At 41.8% G+C, this 21,152-nt stretch overlaps 1 protein-coding gene across 2 annotated transcripts; it reads right to left on the bottom strand.

The window, feature by feature from the left end:
- Positions 1-2,343: 2,343 nt before the first annotated feature.
- KICS2 (KICSTOR subunit 2) lies at positions 2,344-20,672 on the bottom strand. Of its 2 annotated transcripts, none has more exons than XM_039502464.1 (3): positions 20,312-20,672; positions 13,478-13,766; positions 2,344-5,680 (listed from the first exon to the last, which is right to left on the bottom strand). In XM_039502464.1, the coding sequence occupies exons 1-3, from the start codon at positions 20,544-20,546 to the stop codon at positions 4,864-4,866; spliced, it is 1,341 nt and encodes a 446-aa protein (XP_039358398.1). In that variant the 5' UTR covers positions 20,547-20,672; the 3' UTR covers positions 2,344-4,863. The 2 variants fall into 2 exon arrangements, with proteins under 2 accessions (XP_039358398.1, XP_039358409.1); XM_039502475.1 differs by lacking the exon at positions 20,312-20,672 and adding an exon at positions 16,192-16,301.
- Positions 20,673-21,152: the final 480 nt, after the last annotated feature.

The following is a 21,152-nucleotide window of genomic DNA, read 5'->3' as shown; positions in this document are numbered from 1 at the left end:
CCACGCCGAGTAGTTTTAAATTAACAGTTCTACCAGAACCCTTGTTGACTCAAGTAAGTGACTGGTATATGGAGTTTGGACTGTGAAAAGCTTTTAGGTTGCTATTCTAAGTGACTTGAGTGGGTACTGAGTAGATCAATGCCTCAATACTTGTTTTAATCTTTTAAATATAGCCAGAAGTGTTGGCTCCAACTGTTTCCGTAAGTACATTTACACTTTTTATGTAATGAAAGAGTCTGTACAAGTACATTAGCACTTAAAAAACTTACATACTTAATTCAGGGAGGTCAAGAGGAATGGGTGGCAGATGGGATGTGATCAGGCCATTCACCCACTAGTCCTTACAGCCCGAACTCTCCCAGTTTCAATATTAAAGTCAACCCTTCACACATTTTGCCAAGTAACCACACTCGTTGCTTTGTCTGTTGTCTGACCCTACCTACTCCATATTTGGGAGTTTGTTTTGATAGTGCAGCTTTTTATTGACATCCCACCAGTACATATACAAATTCTATAACCCCTTTGTTGTGTGATGTGTCACTTAGCATGTAAGCTCTTCAAAACGGGAACCAGGCCTTATTAGAGTCTGTATGGGGCCTAGAACATTTTTGGACATTTAATACATCCACACCCAAACAATTGTTTTTAGATACAACTTCTCCCACAATTCTTTGGACTATAGATCTGCCTATCAACTCCATCACGTTGCTCTTGTACACCACTGCCTCAACTCCTTGTCTGCAGACATCTTCTAACCCTATAGCCTAAAAAGTCTCTGCGCTCCCCATTCTACTACTTTAAGGCCTTGATCTACCAGGACAACCCTGCAGGCAGATGCTGGCACTCAGAGCCTCACAAGTGTCTGCCTACACAGTTCTCCTTGCAGAATCCAAACCTAAAGTTTGCATAGCACAGTGAGAAGTTCTCTATGTGCCAACAATTAAGCATTACGTGCCAAATGCTACAAAGTTCAGAACTCCAAAATTCAGGGCAGTTCAGAGCTGGGGCTCTGGTTTAGCATATTAAAACAGGGAAAGGTCCAATGCTAAGTTCAGAACTAGACTTCACTAAAGTACTGGAGTGTTGAATTACATTTATGCACAGGAATTCAGCATTATTTGGAAGAAACTATATCCAACACCCATCATTTTAAAAAAATTCTCTTTTTAGAAGTGTGGGTGGGTTGGTGTGGAGGGGGTCTTTATCCACAGATATTTGAAATTTTGCTCCAATACTATAGTTTCTATTTTCCTGTCCCACTGAGCACTGATTGCTTTTATGAAACCAAACAACTATGCTACACAGATAGGGATATATTTCATCTACAGTATTTTATTTCACTGTGTTTCTATGTGTTTTACTATAACACTGAAGAAATTTAAAAGAGAAATCCATCTTCCAGATTTATTTCTCCAGCTTAGCAGCCTGAATGACACAAGTATCATGCAATGGAAGTTTGTTTGCAAATCCTGCTATTCATGTGCATTGGAATATCATACACTGCTCTAGAAAAAGTGTTCTTTCCTACTTCCTCACGGAAGGGTGGGTATAGAGCTGAACAGCTGCTGTGAATAAGTTTGTTGTGTACCAGTTAACATTTTAACACTTAAAACGTACACACTTCCTGCTTTTTGGATATTCAGAATTTGTAGCAACACTATAGTCCCAACACCCTGGACAGAAATTCCTTCCCATAGACAGCAGGGATCCTCACCAAGCCAACCCACCCCTCCCCCAGACATCACTCAGTTTCTAATTTTCTTTGAATCCCTGATACCACCACCATACAATGCTTCTCCCAAAGCTCTACACCATTTCCACCCCCAGGCCATATCCAACACCCCACCCACATATCCAATGCCCCCCACAGCTTGACCTCCCAGGCCACATACAATTCTCCCCCCTCTCCTCAGCAAGGTCCCACACATTTACCCCATTCCTTCTCTGGCAAACACCTATGCTCCTCACAGCAGCCAACACACCAGCCTCTCAACTTCACCTTTCTCCTCTTGCTACAACTAAATCTGCAGCAGCTCTTACCTGAAGCCTTCAAGGGGCATCATGCTGCTCCTATAACTGCTCACCCTTCCAATAAGCCACCATGAATGCAGGTAGGAAGCAGCAACATGACTCTAAGGGGCTTTTTACAGTGCAGGAAGGCCTCAGAGCCTTTAGCTTCCCTCAAAGCCAGCAGAGGGTGAGCTGGTGAATGCAGCAGGTCCCACTACTCCACCACAGGTGCTATTGAACAGAGAGCCCTGTAGGGAGAAAAGCACAGGTGCACTCGCTAGCCAAACTCAGCAACTCTGCTGGCAGCTGCTACTCTGCTCCCTATGAACAGTAGGTCTGTCCGTTGCCTCTCTCTCCATGACCTGTGCAGGCACAGCTCAGACTGCTGCTCTCTGCCTCCCAAACACCAGCAGAGAAGGTATTTACACCCACACCCCTCCACCAAAGCCTCAGTTGCTATCGGGGTAAAAGTGGCAGAAAGGGTTTGTGCAACAACTCATGAAGGATGAGGCCACTGCTGATGACAGCACCTTTGCTCATATGAAGGCTAAAGAGACAGGGCTGGAGCATTCACTGATTACAGTTGTTTGTTTTGGGATTTGCGGAGCGGGGGTTGGGTTGTTAAAATGGTCTGTCTAAAGAGGAAAAACACAGGCATCATCCCCACATTGAGGCCCAGAATCTTAAAAGTACTGAGGCACCTAACTGCTATTAGTTTAAATGGAAATTAGGAGCCTAAATACCTTTAAGGACAAGGAGCTGGGTCCCTGAAGCAAGAGCAACATTCCACCCTGTTAAAAGACAGCATGATTTGGAAACTGTAACATAGCAAAGTTAGGTGCTGGCCATGTCCCACCTTGCGTATTTTCACATTCTAGCACTTTCCAGTGGCAAGCAATAGTCTTTCCAATCATAACCTGTGTTACCATCGCTAATTTAGGACTAGCGTAGATGGAATACAAATTTTCTCAGCTAGATGGACAATATGTTGAAGCACTTACAATAGAAGTATGACATTTGCATATAATTCTAATGAAGTTTGGACAGCTCTATTTAATATTTTATAGGGAAGCAAATCACATTGTATATTTTCTCCTCAATATATGCATGCAACTGCCATGGAGGCTAAGAAAAATTATATATGCATCAAGGGGGAAAGGTAAGTGCACTATTCTTACAAAGAAGAAAATGAAAACTTCATCTGCTCTTTAGATTTTCTGTAGTTGCTTTCACTATGCTTATCATATGAGGCTAGAGTTATGCAAGTCTTAATGGAATGGGGCAACCAAAATTTTGGCTTAAATGACCTACTTTACATATAAAGTAAATCTGATGATGTGCTTATTACATCTCCTTACCATCTATGAAGTGCATCCATTACGGTTCAACCTTACTCACCTCACACTTTATGATTAGTCCCACTTGATTTCCAGTGAAAGTGCTTGTGGGGGTAAGGTACTAATCATAAGGGAGATAGAATCACCCATTATAAGAAGGCCACAAGTACAGACAAATGATTTTTTTAAATAATAATTGGACAGGAAATAGAGAGCACTCGTCTAGCACAATGACTTTATAAAGTTGAGAGGGGAACTGTCTTTTTTTAAACTAAAAAAAAAGTAAAGTGGGAGGGAGATATTTCAAAACTCAATAAACTGCACTGCAAGTGTTGTAGAAGGTCTTAGATCCTAGTGCCAAAACAATTTTGGCTTTTGTCTTAACTGGAAAGTTATTTAAAAATGTTAGTAATGATATCTGAACAGAAAGCAAAACTGAAGATGTACTAAAGAAAAAATAGCTATGAAAACCAACAATAGTGCAGCCTTAGTCTAATTGTAAGAGCATAAATACATGACTTTTTTAGTTTTTGGTTTGGATTTTTCTATTGCATTGTCATCAGAAAGGCAAATGGATGAAGGAAATATAAGGGCTTTGAAATAATCTTGTGGAAAAAACACAAACTACTGTGAATACTAAAGTATCGGCACAAACTGAAGCTATCATCTTCAATTTTATTCCATAAGCAGAAATTTAAAACCTAGCATCCCGTAGTTTTGACATTACCAGTGTACTTTATAAGCTGTAATCATGTGGACATTGCACTCTATGCTTGTGCTACAGATTTTACTTTTTTGCTTCTATATCCTGTAGAATTATGGCTAATCTGCACACTTTATAGTTCACAATACTGGCATTCTCTCCCTAGTTTAGTGGGGATTTAAAAGCCAATCTCAAAGAAAAGCCTCATTGCTAAGACTTATTTTTCAAGTTTTTGTATAGTGACATATTAGTTACCAAAATAAGAGTACATTTTATGATGTGTTGACTTTATTGCAGTTGTTTGCGTGAAGAGCTGCAAGTTCCCAATAATCCCCAATGAGTATCATTGTTAAGAAATAAGATTCCATTATAGTTCCTGATAGTTAGTGTAACAGCAGTGTGTCCTGAAAAGACAATTTAATCATTCTAACCAAGTTTCAATAAATTCTGCATAAGTTATAGTCAATGATCAGCATAATATAAAGTGCATACATTCCACTTAGTTAAGGACAAAATGTCATGGACTGAAAAATATTAATTCATACTGTGAATAGAGCACCATGCAAAAAAAATACCTCAGCTATTTTAGTGCACCACAGCTAAGTCATTCCCATGTGCACAGCCTAGAAAATTCTTTCTATATTTTTATTCAAGTGTTTTCATTAGCTAAAAAAGCATTCACAACAAATATTAAAATAACGCTTCCTTTTTAAACAAACTGAGAATTGTGAATGAATGTACTCCTTGAAAGCGAGAATATTTATTTTTTCCAGTCTAATGTATGGCCTTGCAATCTGCAACTCAATATTTATTTTATCCTTTGGATCCTGGCTTTAGGCCTGCAAAAGCTTTGGAGTTCTTGAGGGAATGTGAGATTTCATTGAGAAAAGAGATGAAATGCGAGTCCCTCTCTGATTTCTTAGCCTCAAAAATAACTACAATGGTAAAATGAGGTTCAGGGCGTGTCAGAAAGTACGTGCTCTGGACTTTGTCATCATAGAAGTGAACAACCTTGTCCAAACTGTTGAGGTCAGCGGTTCTGTCAGTCATAATCATGATTACATTGGGCCAGTGCATTACAGGCCTGTCACTGGGCAGAGAGACCACAGCTGGGTACTGATCCACCCCCTTTGGGGCTTCCCTGTAAGAGTGGGGATGATGGTAGCCATGTCCCTGGAAGCTCTCTGACCCACGGTTGTCAAAGATAAGAGAAACATTAACCGCGTCATATTTCCTGATGAAGCTGGAAATTTTCCCAAAATAATCAGGGTTAGTTTTAGCAGTCAACGTTTTCATTTCGGATGCAGTTGTTTGTCGACTGAGGGCCTCATGAAAGTAAAAGCTAAACTTGGCAAGGAGAATGTTTTTGAGTTTCAGCAGCCAGAGGAAAAGGTGTGGCGGTTGTACGGCCTTCTGAGACTGCCCTCCAAACAGATGTTTCTTGGTCTCTCGCTGTTTCTCAAAAATTTGGCCCCACGTCTGCAGCTTTGTATGAGCACTGTGCAAGTTGACTAGGGATGGGAGAAACTTCCACTCTGAGATCTGAGCCTGAGCCTTTAAAAGATGTGCAAGCACATCCACTTCCAGCTGGAAGCTGCTTTCAAGAGGACTGAGGATTGGATGGTGAAATCTAGAAAACAAAACATTTTTTAAAAAAAAGTGTGATGGATGTTGCACATGACAGCAAAAGTGTTATATTCACTAGTACACCAACTCGCAGGCAAAACATCACTGAAAGTCAAACAGAAAGTGTAGGCAGAAGAATTCTATGCTGATTAGTTTAAAAAGCATGACTTAACATTGTTTTTGCATAAATATTTTAAATTAAAAATGTAGCATCTCTTCATACCTGATAAAACCAAATAATACAAATGTGTGTATCAATGGAAAGAATTTGATAAGTTCCAACACCAATGCCACTTCCCTTTCCAACCACTAGGATACTGAACTTTAAAAAAAAAAAAAAAAAACCAACTGCTATTTTAATATTCCATAACTACTGGCAATAAGACACTTTTTGATGGTTATGGTCTAGTTACCCAGACACCTCTGTCAAAGCAACTAACACACCCAAAATTGCATGATCGTTGTCCAAGTAGGCTTCCTCATAGTCACTTGTTTCCTCACAATCAAATAGGAACAGCAGGGGCTGAATAGGGGGAATTGGTAAATAAAACCATAATTGACTGTATCTGCTGCCAAACCTGCTCTCAAACTTTAAATCACAGCAGCTGAGAGGCAAGGTCTGATGGAGGTCTGACCAACATCACACTGGAGCTGCTATCATGGCTGAATCCATCAGACACCAGAAATTTGAGGACAAGATCATCCCTTCACTTATACAGCAGAAGTTAAAGGAAAAAAAACAAAGCTCTTAGACTGAGTGCCATTACACGTTTTATGCACCAGAGGGGTCCTGCCGTGTCAGAGCAGGCCTGGGTGAGATAGGACACAGGAAATTAGAGAATGAACCTCTCACTTTTCTTAAATTAACTTGAATTTTTAATATGCCTCTTATTTAGAGGAAGCATAGCAGCTCCATGCTCTTGCATGTGTGACATGTACAGAAACTCAATTTCCAGTCACGTAACAAACATGTATGTTTGGAACTTACTTTAGGTAGAAGTGGAAACTCATGTATTATAGAATATCCCTTCAAAAACATAGCCGTATGTGCAACATCTGTGACTGGTCTTACAGGCACTGCAAAAGAATTCCAACCACCACTGGATTTGCTCCTAAGCAGATATCTCCCCCAATCCCAGCACTTAAATCCTCATTTTGAATAGGTACAATGTTTACATGCAATTTTCCTATTCAAAAAGTAAATCTCAAATTACCACAGGAAGTTTCTCATCGGGAGCCTATCCAAGATGGTATGCATTAGTTGTTCTGGTGGAATTTCCCAGACCATCATGAACACTGATGGTGCTGCAAGAGTCCTAAGGCAGCAAGTGAAACTAGCAGAGTACACCACTGTATCTTCACTGATACAGTAATGTGATCTTGGTTTTGAGTCAAGATGGGAATTGCATACAAGATCTAATATACTGTACCATATCACATAAAATGTGTTGTGCTGTCACACAGAAATTGCTTTACTGGATCAGATCAGTGGCCTCACTGGTGTGATATTCTCTCTCTGATGGTGGCCAATACCAGATACTTCAAAGGAAGTGGCAAGAAACCCCTAATGGGAAATTATTGAAAAATATACCCACATGGAAAGTTTTTTCCTAACCCCTCAAAATAAGTGGTTAATTTATGTCCTGAAGCATAGGGGTTTATATTCTAAAATAAAAAATAAATTTAGTTCTATCTAATGAAAGAGAGAGAGTACGCATTTCTCTTTCCCTGTTATAATAAATAACAGAAGTGGGAAATGGGTGTGTCCCCCTTGTTTGCTCCTGTTTGATACACAGAAGTCTGTGTGGTTTGGATTCTTTTATTTTTTTTCTGAGAGGATTAATTCAGAACTTGTCTATCCTGTTTTTCCTGAACAAGGTATAACATGCTGACTCCTTCAAGTAAGGGCTGAGAATGCTCCCAATTAGCTTTTATGGGCCACTAAGCAAAAACAGGAAAGACAAGATGTAATATTCCTTATATTTTTAAGGGAAAAGAAATTAAAAGGTAGATTTAAGCTGGCCAGGCCTCATTTAAATCATCTTAAAACAGCAAAAAAGCACATTTCCCCTCACCCCAAACTTTTGGCAGGTATCTTTAAGGGAAACAGGAACCAGTATAACTCATCTCTCTAGTGCATATTAACACTGACAGTCTGAGACAAAAACCTGAGAACGGTGTCTGACATTATAGAACAGTGTTAAAGTAGCTATCAGCAGTTGATTGTGTGGCATTAATACATCCTTTCTAGCTGGGGCGGGCAGTTATTTTGAAAGAAATCTGGCAGATCACATGATGAACACTGCTCTGAAGATAAATTAGACAATTTACCCAACATTAATGCTTTATATTAACGCACATTTTGGCTTTCTACTGCAGCAAAGATCCAGGGTTTACTGGCTATTTCAGATGTGGGGAGCCACAGGTCTATTAGAACAGTTCTCTGAGAAAATGAGTGTGCTGATTAATATGAATATTCCACCACGTAGAGCATTATGTATTTATTTTCACTGATCTGCTGTCTTAGCATAAAAAAAGAATACTGTCCTGTCTATTAAGACAATTCATTCTTCTGAAACCCTATTCCTTCTAAACAGTCTCAAAATGTGCTATACTTAGACCATCAAGCATTTGAACACTTATTATAGCGATATTGACCTATGAAGGTTATTTATCATTAAAAGCAGCTAAAATATTCATGTAAATGCAGTTCTGCCAAGTCTTGTGGATTAACATTATGATGTGCAGCTCCCAACTCCCACTTTGCTTCATGCCTCATAGTGATCTTTTCATGTCTCACGACATAGCAGGATTCGTTAAACTGTTTTAATCCAAAAATACACATCAGCCTCTACTGAAAGCTTGAAAGTATGCTGACTGCAGAATAAATGGACAGTTATATGCCAAGAACATCTGCTTTAATTAAGTCTCATAACACAGAAATGTCTTGAGGAAGCATAGCATTGCATAAAACGGACAGGATTTTTACAATATTCTAGTAGAACACCGACACTGTACCTCAAAATAACACCTTGTACCCACATATTTATCACTGTTATATGTTTTATACTAAGTATGCCTTGTAGGGTATCATTTGAAAAATCTGTTGAACATTACTATCCTGTTCAATTGTATGTATTACCATTGTATGTGAAGTTAAGCTATATGTTAGTTATTGCAATATGTGAGTTTGGGAAATGCCCACAAGCTAGCTTTTCTGTGGCAACAAAGGAGCAACTAACACCCCCAAAATAGATTTACATCAGGACTAGCCTGCCATGTATAGATGGCTAATTAAGAACAATTTACTTCCCAGTGGACCCCTTCCGGAGTCTCCTGTGAGAGACCATACACTATGGGGGCTGTCTAACCCCTGTGACACAGCAACTACCTTTCCAGCACTAGGTAGAGAGTATAAAATGAGGGGCAATGACGTCACCTCTCGCCTCCCCCATCTACTCTGAAGGCAACAAGAATGTTTGGAAGACTTTTAAATGGGGAGACTGGTCCCAGACTGAGCAGAGAATTCAGCCTGTGTATTAAGAACTGTGAACTGCTTACAACACCTAGAAGCAGCAAAGAATCCTGTGGCACCTTATAGACTAACAGACGTTTTGCAGCATGAGCTTTCGTGGGTGAATACCCACTTCTTCGGATGCATCCGAAGAAGTGGGTATTCACCCACGAAAGCTCATGCTGCAAAACGTCTGTTAGTCTATAAGTTGCCACAGGATTCTTTGCTGCTTCTACAGAACCAGTCTAACACGGCTACCCCTCTGATGATTTTCAACACCTAGTTGTCACAAGGCAATATTTAACTTTTTACTTTGTAACTTTAAAAAAATGTTTGCTCTGAAACCATGAACCCAGACAGGAGGAATCTACTCCTGCCTATCAAGAAGGCCTATCAAATCATAACATTCAAAACCAGTAGGAGAACACTTCAACCTCTCTGGTCACTCAGTAACAGACCTAAAGGTGGCAGTCTTGCAACAGAAAAGCTTCAAAAACAGACTCCAACAAGAAACTGCTGAACTTGAATTAGACACCATCAACTTAGGTTTGAATAGAGACTGGGAATGGCTGAGCCATTACACACACTGAATCTATTTCCCCATGTTAAGTATCCTCACAGCTTCTTGTCAAACTGTCTTAAGTGGGCTATCTTGATTCTCACTACAAAAGGTTTTTCTCTTCTGCTGATAATTGCTCATCTTTATTAATTAGCCTCTTAGAGTTGGTAGGGCTACACCCACATTTTCAGGTTGAGTGTGTGTGTCCTTGCTATGTTCCATTCTATGCATCCGATGAAGTGGGCTATAGCCCATGAAAGCTTATGCTCAAATAAACTGGTTAGTCTCTAAGGTACCACAAGTACTCCTGTTCTTTTTGTGGATACAGACTAACGCGGCTGCTACTCTGAAAACTATCAAAACTAAATGGGCCATTGAGGGACATCACAATACAAAGACTTTAATTGCTCCTTCACAGCCATGAAAAGGCTATGTGCAAAAGGGCTCATCCCCTCAGCTCGAATTCTGGAAGAAGGAAATCAAAGCAGCTGATAAGAAAATTTTTCATCTCTGTTTTGCTGTTTGGACTCTCACAGGGCTGGAGCTAAGAAACGGAAGCAGAGATCCCAAGGGTCAACCTGGCTTAGCCCTAAAAGACATTCAGAGCTGACCGATTCCTACAACTCTGACAGTCTCTACGTAAAAGAATAAATGGACACAAATCAGACGTCAACAATTATAACATTCAAAAACCAGTTGGCGAACACTTCTATCTCCCTGGCCACTCGATTACAGACCTAAAAGTCGCAATATTACAACAAAAAAACTTCAAAACCAGACTCCAATGAGAGACTGCTGAATTGGAATTAATTTGCAAATTGGACACCATTAAATTAGGCTTGAATCAAGACTGGGAGTGGATGGGCCATTACACAAAGTAAAACTATTTCCCCATGTTTCCCCCACCACCACAGTTCCTCACATCTTCTTGTCAGTTGCTGGAAATGGGCCATTTTCATTACCACTACAAACAGTTTTTTCTCTCCTGCTGATAATAGCTCACCTTAACTGATCACTCTCCTTATAGTGTGTATGGTAACACCCATTGTTTCATGTTCTCTGTGTGTGTATACATATCTTCCTACTGTATTTTCCACTGCATGCATCCGATGAAGTGGGCTGTAGCCCACGAAAGCTTATGCTCAAATAAATTTGTTAGTCTCTAAGGTGCCACAAGTACTCCTGTTCCTTTTGGAACCATGAACTAACTCATTTGTGTATACATGCTTGCCCACTTTAACCTTGTAGTAACTCTCATTTCTTTTCTTAGTTAATAAATCCTTAGACAGTTTACTATAGACTTGGCCACAAGAGTGATATTTGGAGTGAGATCTAAGGTACAAACTGACCTGAGGTAAGTCACTGGTCTCTTGGGACTAGAAACAATCTGAGTCTTTTCTGATCTTTGGTGTATAGCAACCAACTATCATTAAATCCAGCTTGCCTGGGTAGCAAGAGAGACTGGAATGCCCCAGGCGATTGTCTGAGACTTTGTGGTAAGACTGTTATAGTGCTTCAGGAGTTCACACTTGTTACTGGATTGGTGAAATCTAATTGCCAAACATACAACTAGTTTGGGGTCTCTGCCCTGCTTCTTGACAGTCTGCCTGGAGGTTGGCACTCATGGTCATGAGCCACTCCAAACAGCATACCACCTTGCTCCATTTTTTATATCCATATACATATTTAATTTTCCAAGTAAATCAAATGAAGGAAGGAAAGACAGTGAGGTCAGATGAGATGATCATAGTGGTCCTTTCTGGCCTTAAAAACCTACAAATCAAATAACTAATAATGGCCCAGATTTTGAGATGCAGATGAAGAAGTTTCACATACTCCCAGGAAGGGGACAAGGAGAAGAGATGGCACAAAGGTGGCTTTATTACACTCCCCCAATTCTGAGATTACACCTGATCAGTCCCTATCATATATTAGAGCAATGTGAAAACTGCTCTAGTCTACACTTGCTGGCAGTAGCCTGCAGAGATTGCTCTGGCAACTGAGAAATGCCAGAGTTGAAGGAAGCCCTGGCAACACCCCCTTTTGGCACAGAAGCCACTACATTGACTCTATGTCACTTTTGGATTCCTCTGTCATAGAGGCAGCCATCTAATCCAGAGCAGGATCTGAGCTACTATCTCTGGCAGCCATCTCAGATCTAAAGAACAGAAAGGATGAAAAAATATATTAAAAAGTTATAAGACGAGTGACAGGAACATGAAATCTATTTTTAAAAGTTTGAAGTTTCCAGGTATTACTCACAATCTCAGCCAATTTTGGTCATTTTACATTTCTTAGCATGTTTTGCTCTTCCAATGACTTGTGAAACAGGCTACACAAGTGCTGTCAAGCACACAGCATAAACCAAATGGAAACAGAAAGATATTTTTCTCCAGTCTTAGATAATGCTAAAAGCACTAAGAGGGAAAAGTTTCTGAAACATGCAATTTTTAATGTGCATTGTCCCTTTAATGTTCTAAGCTTCCACCAGTTCCAAAGTGATTCTGCCTATGTTTCTTACAATATGTTATTAGTGTCCTTTTTATCTAACCATTTGCACTGGTAGCCAACAAGAGCTGAGTCTGCAGAAGTCACATTGAAATGGTAAATTATTAAACTGCAGTGCCTAGAGCTGGAATGTTTTAAGGCAGCACTGAGAATTATGTTGATTCTTCCTAAAGCATGTGTCGGTTTAAAATCTACTTTAGCTTCCAGACATAGGAACCCCTCAAATGTATTTCTGATGAGAATGTGATTGTTACCTAGAGGAGAAAGTAAACTGAACATTTTTTGTTAGCTTTCAAAGACTGTCTACAACAGCTGACTATTTTAAAACAATTGTCATTGCTTTATTCTATATACTAAGTCATCTTCTTTTAAATTTTATCCCACAGTACATTTCAAAATCACTATCAGTGTAAAAGCTTCTATGTTTTAGATAACTAAGAAACAGCCTCTCTTTGTATGGACCTTTGTATCAGCTGTGATGAGGTTGGGGGCTCCTGCTATCATCCATAAATTTGATCATCTACAGTTTGCAGCTAGAGGGCATAGAAACTCTGGTACTTGCTGCCCTGTTGGTCCAGTAAATCTCAAGTTGACTTCAGGGTATGGCGTAAAGTGTTTCCAGAGTGGCAAAAATGTTATTCATAAAGAAATATATCCTGTAGTGAGATTTTAATTTACCTGTAGATAAACTACACATTATTTTAATCTCTACATATGCTTCTGGAGATTAGGTAAGGGGCACATTTTCCAGTCTAAAAACAAAACTGCTCAGATGCAAGTATTTGTATCTTATTTCTACACTAATTCTATGTTCATCCTCGTAAACTTACGTCCACTTTGAATTTAACATACATTTTTCACATGAAACACTGCTGCTGCAAAACTCCCTTCACTGCCTATAATTAACACAACTCTTCCTATTTGCTGAGTGCAGGAAATGACTGAGAAGACAATTCTGTGACCATGATGAGCTAAAGTATCTTCACATTTTCTTGCAAGAAGGGTCATGTTTTGAGTACTGGAGAAATGCTGTGTTACTCATGTCACATTTATTTAATGCATGAACTCAGGTGGAGGACTGTGCTGCTTAACAAAAGCATAGGACAGCAAAATTATTATACTTGCTGGAGAGGACTTGCTTAGACCTCATCCTCATTTACAGTACTGAATAGAACATCATGACACATCTGAGTATTTAATTCTAACAAACAAGAACTCACCTTGAGCTGTATTTCTTTAGGATGGATTCCAAAATGTTTACGAGTTCCTCAGAGTTAATGAACTTTTGGGTGCTGAGGGTGAACATTTTTTCATAGAAGTCAGCAATTTCCATCCGAGCCTGAACAAAAAAACAGAGCTGTTCAGACAGGTGAGAAAGCAGCTCTTCCAAGTGAGGAGCTGTTCCTCCTAGTGCATTGCGACCCGTCGCCACCACCTTCTTCAGCTCATTGTGCAGAGATGTGTAGATGGTTCGGATGGAGTCCTTTCGGCTGAAGAATGACTGACCACCTGTTCAGATAAATATGGATGTATTACCAAAACCCAGGGATGGCAAAGATAGACAACAATACTGGGAAATGGTGAGTAACCATGCCTCCTTTCAGCTAGGTGCTCCTAAATGTCTACATTAAGACATTTCCCTGAGGTATTTTTCCACTCACAGAATACCTTTCAGATAAGTACATTGGGAATAAGCATTTGCATAGGCACTACACATAATTTTGTTCAGTGACTGGCATAATTCATGCTTGTTGCAATTCATTTTTCAACAAGGGACTGATGTAAGACTTCGCTCTCTGCCTGCTTGCCTCCCTCCTACCCATCTCCAATTTTCAGGAAGGTCACAATATAAGTAAGTTCTCACCTAGCCTTGCTAACATATCAGCTGTGACCTGGAAACATTCCTTTCTCTGGAGACTAGACACACAAGTCATGGCGCAATTTTAATAATCTATTATACTATTAATAACACTAGACCTTTTAATGTGACAATGCCCTTTAAAAAATGAAACATATAAAATTTATAAGACAGAACTTAAATGTGAACCATACAATTGTGTGTATACCAGAAGTTTTCAACTCCCCGAACAACCCAACTGCAAATCAAAATCCCAGAGGGAAACAATACCCACATACTTCAGAGGACTGCATGGCAGGTTGTTCCATAACAAGACAAAATGCAAACAAGTACGTCTTAAATTATTGAGAACAAGGGGAATGTGGGCTTGTATTTTCTCAAAAGCTGCTTGACACCACTTGCGATTTAAACGAACCAATAAAAAAAATGTAAAGATACTTCATTAGATGCCAGGAACGTACTGCATGAAGGCACCATTTCACTAGCTCTAATTAATAACCTCCACTGAAGGCCACCTGTATTACTAAACAGATGCATGGATCTGCTGCAGAGGTGTCCTTGTTTCATAACTACTCGATGCTGCAACAAAGAGCGGCTACCAGCATGAATGGAGCAGAAAGAAAATGTACTATGTATGGATGACAAGATGCTAGGGCCCAAGAGATAACTTGGGGTGAAACAGAGAGCAAAAAGACTGTTGTCCTACTAAGCTGTTTATAAATCACAAGCCTCCCCTGTTGTATTGTTGGATGTCATTATATGCCCACACCAACTACCTTCCCATGATATTTAACCTGTTTTGAAGTAAAGTAAAATGTTTTAAAAGTGACCTGCTAAAAGAAAAAACTGTTGTGCCTGTGCTCTTTTTGCTTCTTTATGAGGTAATAAAGGGAGCCTGAACATTTTGTTAAGCTTTTACGGTTTGATTTTTACATTATAAATTTAGGTCTTATCTACTTTTATCCATTCTATAGTGACTGGAGAACTAGTGAAATTAAATATAGAGTTGAAAGGGGAAGGGAATTTTAGTTCCTTTAGATTCCGTGACTTCCAAAGACCTCGGTGACTTCAGCCAGCCCCAGCTGGGAACTGCAGGGTCCCCCACCTCTCCCAGGGGACCCCCGGAGTTCAGCATGGGGGGACCCTGGAGCTCCCAGCCCACCCGCAGCTGCCCAGGCTCCTCATTTTACCATGGATATTTTTAGTAAACGTCATGGACAATAATGAAAAAATAATGAAAAATTAACAGAAGCCTGTGACCTGTCCCTGATGTTTACTAAAAATATCCATGACAAAATCTTAGCCTTACTAATAAACTGTATTTTGGATGTTAAGCATACTCCATTCTAAAAAAGATTCTTGGGACCTTTTTTTGAAAAAAAAAAAAAAAAAAACTTAACACTTTCATTGTCTGCAGCAGGACTTTGAAATTTGGCAGGCAGTAAGTTCTGAGGCTAGAGAAGCACCTTTTCTTTGTCCCATGAAATTCCATTCAGGGTTAGAAGAGAGAGAAACTTTTTAAAACTGCCATTTCCCTTCTGTTGCCAAATTCTTGCTGACAATTCAAGCAATGTGCCACAGCAACAAGGTGAACATGAACATTCTAAATCTTGGCCCAGGTTGCCATCAAAGCAGAAGTAGAGAATACACAACTGCAGAATAAATCCTGTGAAAAATATAGTATTTAGTTTTGTAATTAAAGACTGTCAAAGTACAAGAGGGCCAAAATAAGGTTGCATAAGCAACTTAAATTCTCATTTCCTAACTTCAGAGGGCTTAATTTTACAATCTAAATAACATCTTTCCAACATAATAATGTATTACATGCAAAAAATTAAGCAACAAAAAAGGGCAGACTTTCTTTAAAAATAAATAAATAAATAAAAAGAAAAACCCAAACTTTGCAGGCCACTTTTAAGATGCTGCATTACATTATGAGGACAGACTCCACCACAGGTCATGTAACATTATGTACAGTGACACTGCAAACCTCTCTCCCCTATTTTACAAGTAAGATTCCAACCATAAATCTGGATAAAATCTTACTCACTGACTATATGCAGTACTTCCACTTACATCTGCAGCTTGCAATCATGTCAGTTCACTGAACCAGGCAAAAACAGCAGAAACACTCAGCAGACAGCGGACTCAACACAGAAGGCAAAAGAGTCAACAATCACAGAGCACTTAGGCCCCTCATCTTGCAGGTGAATCTACTGGGGCTAAACCAATGCCCAGGTGGAACCTCACTGACTTCAGTGAGACTCTATGCAACGGTCCACCCCTAAGGGATAGATTGGAACAAAGGTGCTGATCCTGCAATCTGATTCATTCTGGGAACAGAAGTCGAGAATTTTAAGTTCACAGTGTGCAAGCCTTAAAATGGAATTCCCTTCATTTTTTAGGCTGAAAGATATGCTAACATGTTAAGGAAAATCCATATAACACAAATAATATATATTTTAAAAACACTACTTCAAAGATTAGATTTTATGCAGATATTGAAAGAGTTTCATTCAGGACCTCAAGTTGTCAAATACTTGGCAACTGCAAACTTGACAGAGAATTTTTCAAACACCAGAGAAACAAAGTGAAAACCCTGTCTCTGCTGGCCCCCAAAGTCCAAAACAAGCCATTTGAACAAATGATACCTGATTAGCCAAAGTCAATTTAGCCTGGTGTCTGATGTCAGCAGGTATGACATATTAGCCTGAGTAGTAACAAGTTATCTTGCTTACATTTTAAATTACAAACCTACGTAACAAAGTTGTGGCATTGGATATGACTGATCAGTTTTTGGTCATACAATCTCATATTGCTGATTATAGATGCTGATAGACTAAACAGAATTGTTTTCTTAAAATGCCTCTCATGCACCAATAGTGTTAAAGAGAGCGCCCATGTGCATGTTCAGCCACAAAGCCTAGAACTTTAAAATCTGTTTTAGTGTAAGAAAGAATATCAGCAAAGTCAATAGAGATACCATTATCCCATTCTCTTTTAGAGAAACAGACCAGGCTACTTTGGTGGCTGTTGAGTTTAAACTATTTGCAGAGCTGGTGTTATATTTTTGAACACACTGCATTTGAGTGAAAGATGTGACAGCTGTGTGAAACCCCAAGGACTGGACTTATGATTTTTGCACTATTTTAGAACAACATCATACAGCACTTTCCCCTGGATATAGACAGTGGACAGAATCAGATGACTACATACTGCAAATTCTGGGGTGATGATGATGTAAGTTACACAAAGTTGTATATTTACTTCAGAATTGCAGCAGACCATATCCATGGTTTTCATATTAAAATCTTTAACTCAATCATGTTCCTATTATCTCATCCCCCATATCTCAAATACAGTACTTTAGGAAAAGAATTCCAAAACCACACTGCACCTCAAAACTACTTAGGAAATTTGTAATTGCAAAAGGTTCTTTTCACATCAAATCCCACCTCAGGTGATCAAAAGTTGCAGGTATCCAAGTGAAAAGCCACCACTAATTTGCATTCTTGTTGGCAGTCTCAAGCAGAGAACTGAATGGGCATGAAATTTTAACTACCTTCTTAAGCTTATAAGTGGGGTCTCCCCATCTCATGGTAGGGTCATAATCATGGGGGAGCATGGAGAAGAACATAAGAATAACCGTACTGGGTCAGACCAAAGGTCCATCTAGCCCAGTATCCTGTCTACCGACAGTGCCCAATGGCAGGTACCCCAGAGGGAGTGAACCTAACAGGTAATGATCAAGTGATCTCTCTCCTGCCATCCATCTCCACCCTCTGACAAACAGAGGCTAGGGACACCATTCCTTACCCATCCTGGCTAATAGCTATTAATGGACTTAACTTCCATGAATTTATCCAATTCTCTTTTAAACCCTATTATAGTCCTAGCCTTCACAACCTCCTCAGCCAAGAAGTTCCACAAGTTGACTGTGTGCTGTGTAAAGAAGAACTTCCTTTTATTTGTTTTAAACCTGCTGCCCATTAATTTCATTTGGCGGCCCCTATTCGTATATTATGGGAACAAGTAAATAACTTTTCCTTATTTACTTTCTCCACATCACTCATGATTTTATATACCTCTATCATATTCCCCTTAGTCTCCTCTTTTCCAAGCTGAAAAGTCCTAGCCTCTTTAATCTCTCCTCATATGGTACTCGTTCCAAACCCCTAATAATTTTAGTTGCCCTTCTCTGAACCTTTTCTAATGCCAGTATATCTTTTTTGAGATGAGGAGACCATATCTGTACGCAGTATTCAAGATGTGGGCGTACCATGGATTTATATAAGGGCAATAAAATATTCTCTGTCTTATTTGCTATCCCTTTTTTAATGATTCCTAACATCCTGTTTGCTTTTTTGACTGCTGCTGCACACTGTGGGGATGTCTTCAGAGAACTATCCACGATGACTCCAAGATCTTTTTCCTGATTAGTTGTAGCTAAATTAGCCCCCATCATATTGTATGTATAGTTGGTGCATTGAGAGTTATAGGACAGATCTTTGGCCTTCAATATGCCCTGTGTGCCACTTTTAGATGTAAAAGGGAAATCAGCTGCCTTCAACAGGGCATGTGGGATGTCCCACGTAAGAGGAAATCCCCAGATGGCATAAAATCAGCATAACCAAGCAGAGGGCAGAAGGGATTATTGCTAGAGCTTCTTATGTTCCTGCCATGTGTAACAGCTTTTAGGGGGGCTGTTAGCAGCCTGGGTAAACTAAAGCAGCCCCAAGGCTGCTCTAACTTTAGCCTCTAGAGCAGGGGTAATCAGTTTTTTTTTGTCAAGGTCCAAATTTCTTGGTCAGGGTATAGTCAAGGTCCAGACTCCAGAGAAGTAGGAAAAAAATTATAATTAAAGAAAGATTCTGGGGTGTGTTCAAAAGCATCTGGCAGTCCAGATTTGACCCAGTCTGCCTACTGACTATCCCTGCTCTCGGGCCATGAGTGCAAAGATTACATGAACCCTCTGTCCCTCCCCTTTTAGGCACTGCACTGAGCACAGTTTGGCCAGACCCATGGCCACAATACCTAATTGTGGGGATTCTTACACTTTTTGCCCCGTCTCAAAAGCCATACATTGTCAAGTTGCCAGATGAATAACTGCTGTGCCTTATACTATCAACTCACATGTTTTGCTTCTACCCTCATACTATCATATACCCAAGGGTGGCCCTACAGGTATCATCCTACATTGGGGGCTTTTTTGTTTTGTTTTTAATATATGTATATAAAGTAGGGGGAAGATTAAATCAGGGGTTCTCAAACTTCATTGCACCACGACCCCCTTCTGACAATAAAAATTACTACAGGACCCCAATAGGGAGGGCTGAAGCCTGAGCCCACACATGCCCCACTGACACGGGCAGGGAGGCAGAGCTGAAGCCCAAGGGCTTCAGTCCAGGTGGGGGGCCTGTAACCTGAGTCCCAACATGCAGGGCTGAAACCTTCAGGCTTCAGCCTCGGACGGTGGGCTGAGGCTTCGGCCCTGTGCCCCAGCAACTCCAAGCCAGCCTTCGCGACCCCATTAAAATGGGGTCACGACCCATTTTGGGGTCCTGACCCAGAGTTTGAGAACTGCTGGATTAGATCATCCAATATTGTGTGTATGAATTTAATTGCTTGTAAACTATAACTCTGGAGGCCAAAATCCTAGTATATGTACAGGACACACTGAACATGGACAGAGGTAGCGCAACCTTTCCCCAGTGCACTGCTCAACTCTGACATTAAGAGGCAACGTCTGGCAGGTTACAGAGCTGTTCAGTCTGAACCCCCAGTCAATCATTGGCCTTTCTGCGGAGACTCCTCAGCAGGATGTAAGGGGTGGCTGTAACTAGGACAGTCAGCTGGAAAGCAGCCACCACCTCTCTGCGAGCAGTACACGTAGCCGGGGATGCCGCTGTCAATAGCCACAAGCGGCAGCAGGGAACCTTTGCCTCCTCGGGCATCAGGCCCGGCGGCTGGACGCTGCCCCGGCTTCCCTTCAGCAGCGGCACCGCCCCCTGCACTGTCACCGCACCAGGGCAGCCCCCAGCGGCGGGGCGCTCAGCCCACCTGCTGCCCGCCCCTGGGGCCCGGTCCCCTCCCTGGGCAGGCCCCCAAAGCCCAGGGGCGCTGCCAGCCGGGCCCCCCCAAGCGGCAGGAGGAGCCCCCAGAGCGGAGCGCCGCGCGGCCCGAGCCCGGCGGGTACCTAGCTTCTGGCCCAGGAAGGTCATGCTGTGATAGGCCTTCTCGGCGGCGGCCAGGTGCGCCAGCCCGGCCAGCAGGGAGAGCCAGCTGGCCCCCGCGCTCTTGTTGGCCTCCCGCTCCTTCTCCACATTGTCCTTGGCCTTGTCGTAGGAGAAGATGCCCAGGTGGGAGAAGAACGTCTCCAGCACGGCCTGCTCCAGCGGCACCGGGGCGCCCAGCGGGATCGACTCGCCCATGCCGCGCCGGCCGCTTCCAGCTTCCCGCCGGCCACGTGATGCGCCAGGACCACCCCCCCGCGCCACCGCCTGGCACGTGAGCGGGATGGGGCGGGGCGAAGCCGCGCTGACTCCGCCCCTCGTTGGGCATGTGACGTGCGAGGTGGGGGGAAGGGGGGCAGTGAGGGCTAAGGCGCGTGCTCCAGAAAAAGCCGGGTGACGTCAGCGGGTAGAAAGCCCTTCACGTGGGTGGGGTTTGGGCGCGGTTGTGTCGGGCGCTGTGTGTGGGGAAGCGCGGCTGGTGGGTGCCCCGGCGAGCGGCCCAGCGTTCTCGCGGCTCCGCTGTGGCAGGGGAGGGCAGCCGGAGCCCGAGCCCGCGGGCTTTGCTCAGGTTCTTGCCGCCTCAGGGATCCCAGCCAGGGGTGAGCTGGAGCCGGTTGGCACCGGTTCGCGCGAACCCGTTGTTAAATTTAGAAGCGGTTTTAGAACCGCTTGTTAACTAGCTTCCCTGCGAGGGAAGCTTTGATGGGCTCTGCCTGGGAAGCCTGTAATTCCTCCTCCCGGCCGCTGGGGGGCGCTGCGCTGTGCTGCGAGAGCCATGTGAGCTGCCTCCTGGCCCTGTTGCTG

The sequence above is a fragment of the Mauremys reevesii genome, linkage group 1 (genome assembly GCF_016161935.1).
Source record: "Mauremys reevesii isolate NIE-2019 linkage group 1, ASM1616193v1, whole genome shotgun sequence".
NCBI classification, from domain to species: domain Eukaryota; kingdom Metazoa; phylum Chordata; order Testudines; family Geoemydidae; genus Mauremys; species Mauremys reevesii.
The sequence above is the reverse complement of the archived record's forward strand: the minus strand, read 5'-3'. Positions and strand labels throughout refer to the sequence as shown.

Coding starts and splice junctions, on each gene's coding strand:
- KICS2 (XM_039502464.1), bottom strand. CDS start 20,546: ATGGGCGAGTCGATCCCGCTGGGCGCCCCGGTGCCGCTGGAGCAGGCC. Junction 13,767..20,311: donor CTTCCTGGGCCAGAAGCTAG/GTACCCGCCGGG, acceptor TTATCTGAACAG/GTGGTCAGTCATTCTTCAGC. Junction 5,681..13,477: donor CTAAAGAAATACAGCTCAAG/GTGAGTTCTTGT, acceptor TTTGTTTTCTAG/ATTTCACCATCCAATCCTCA.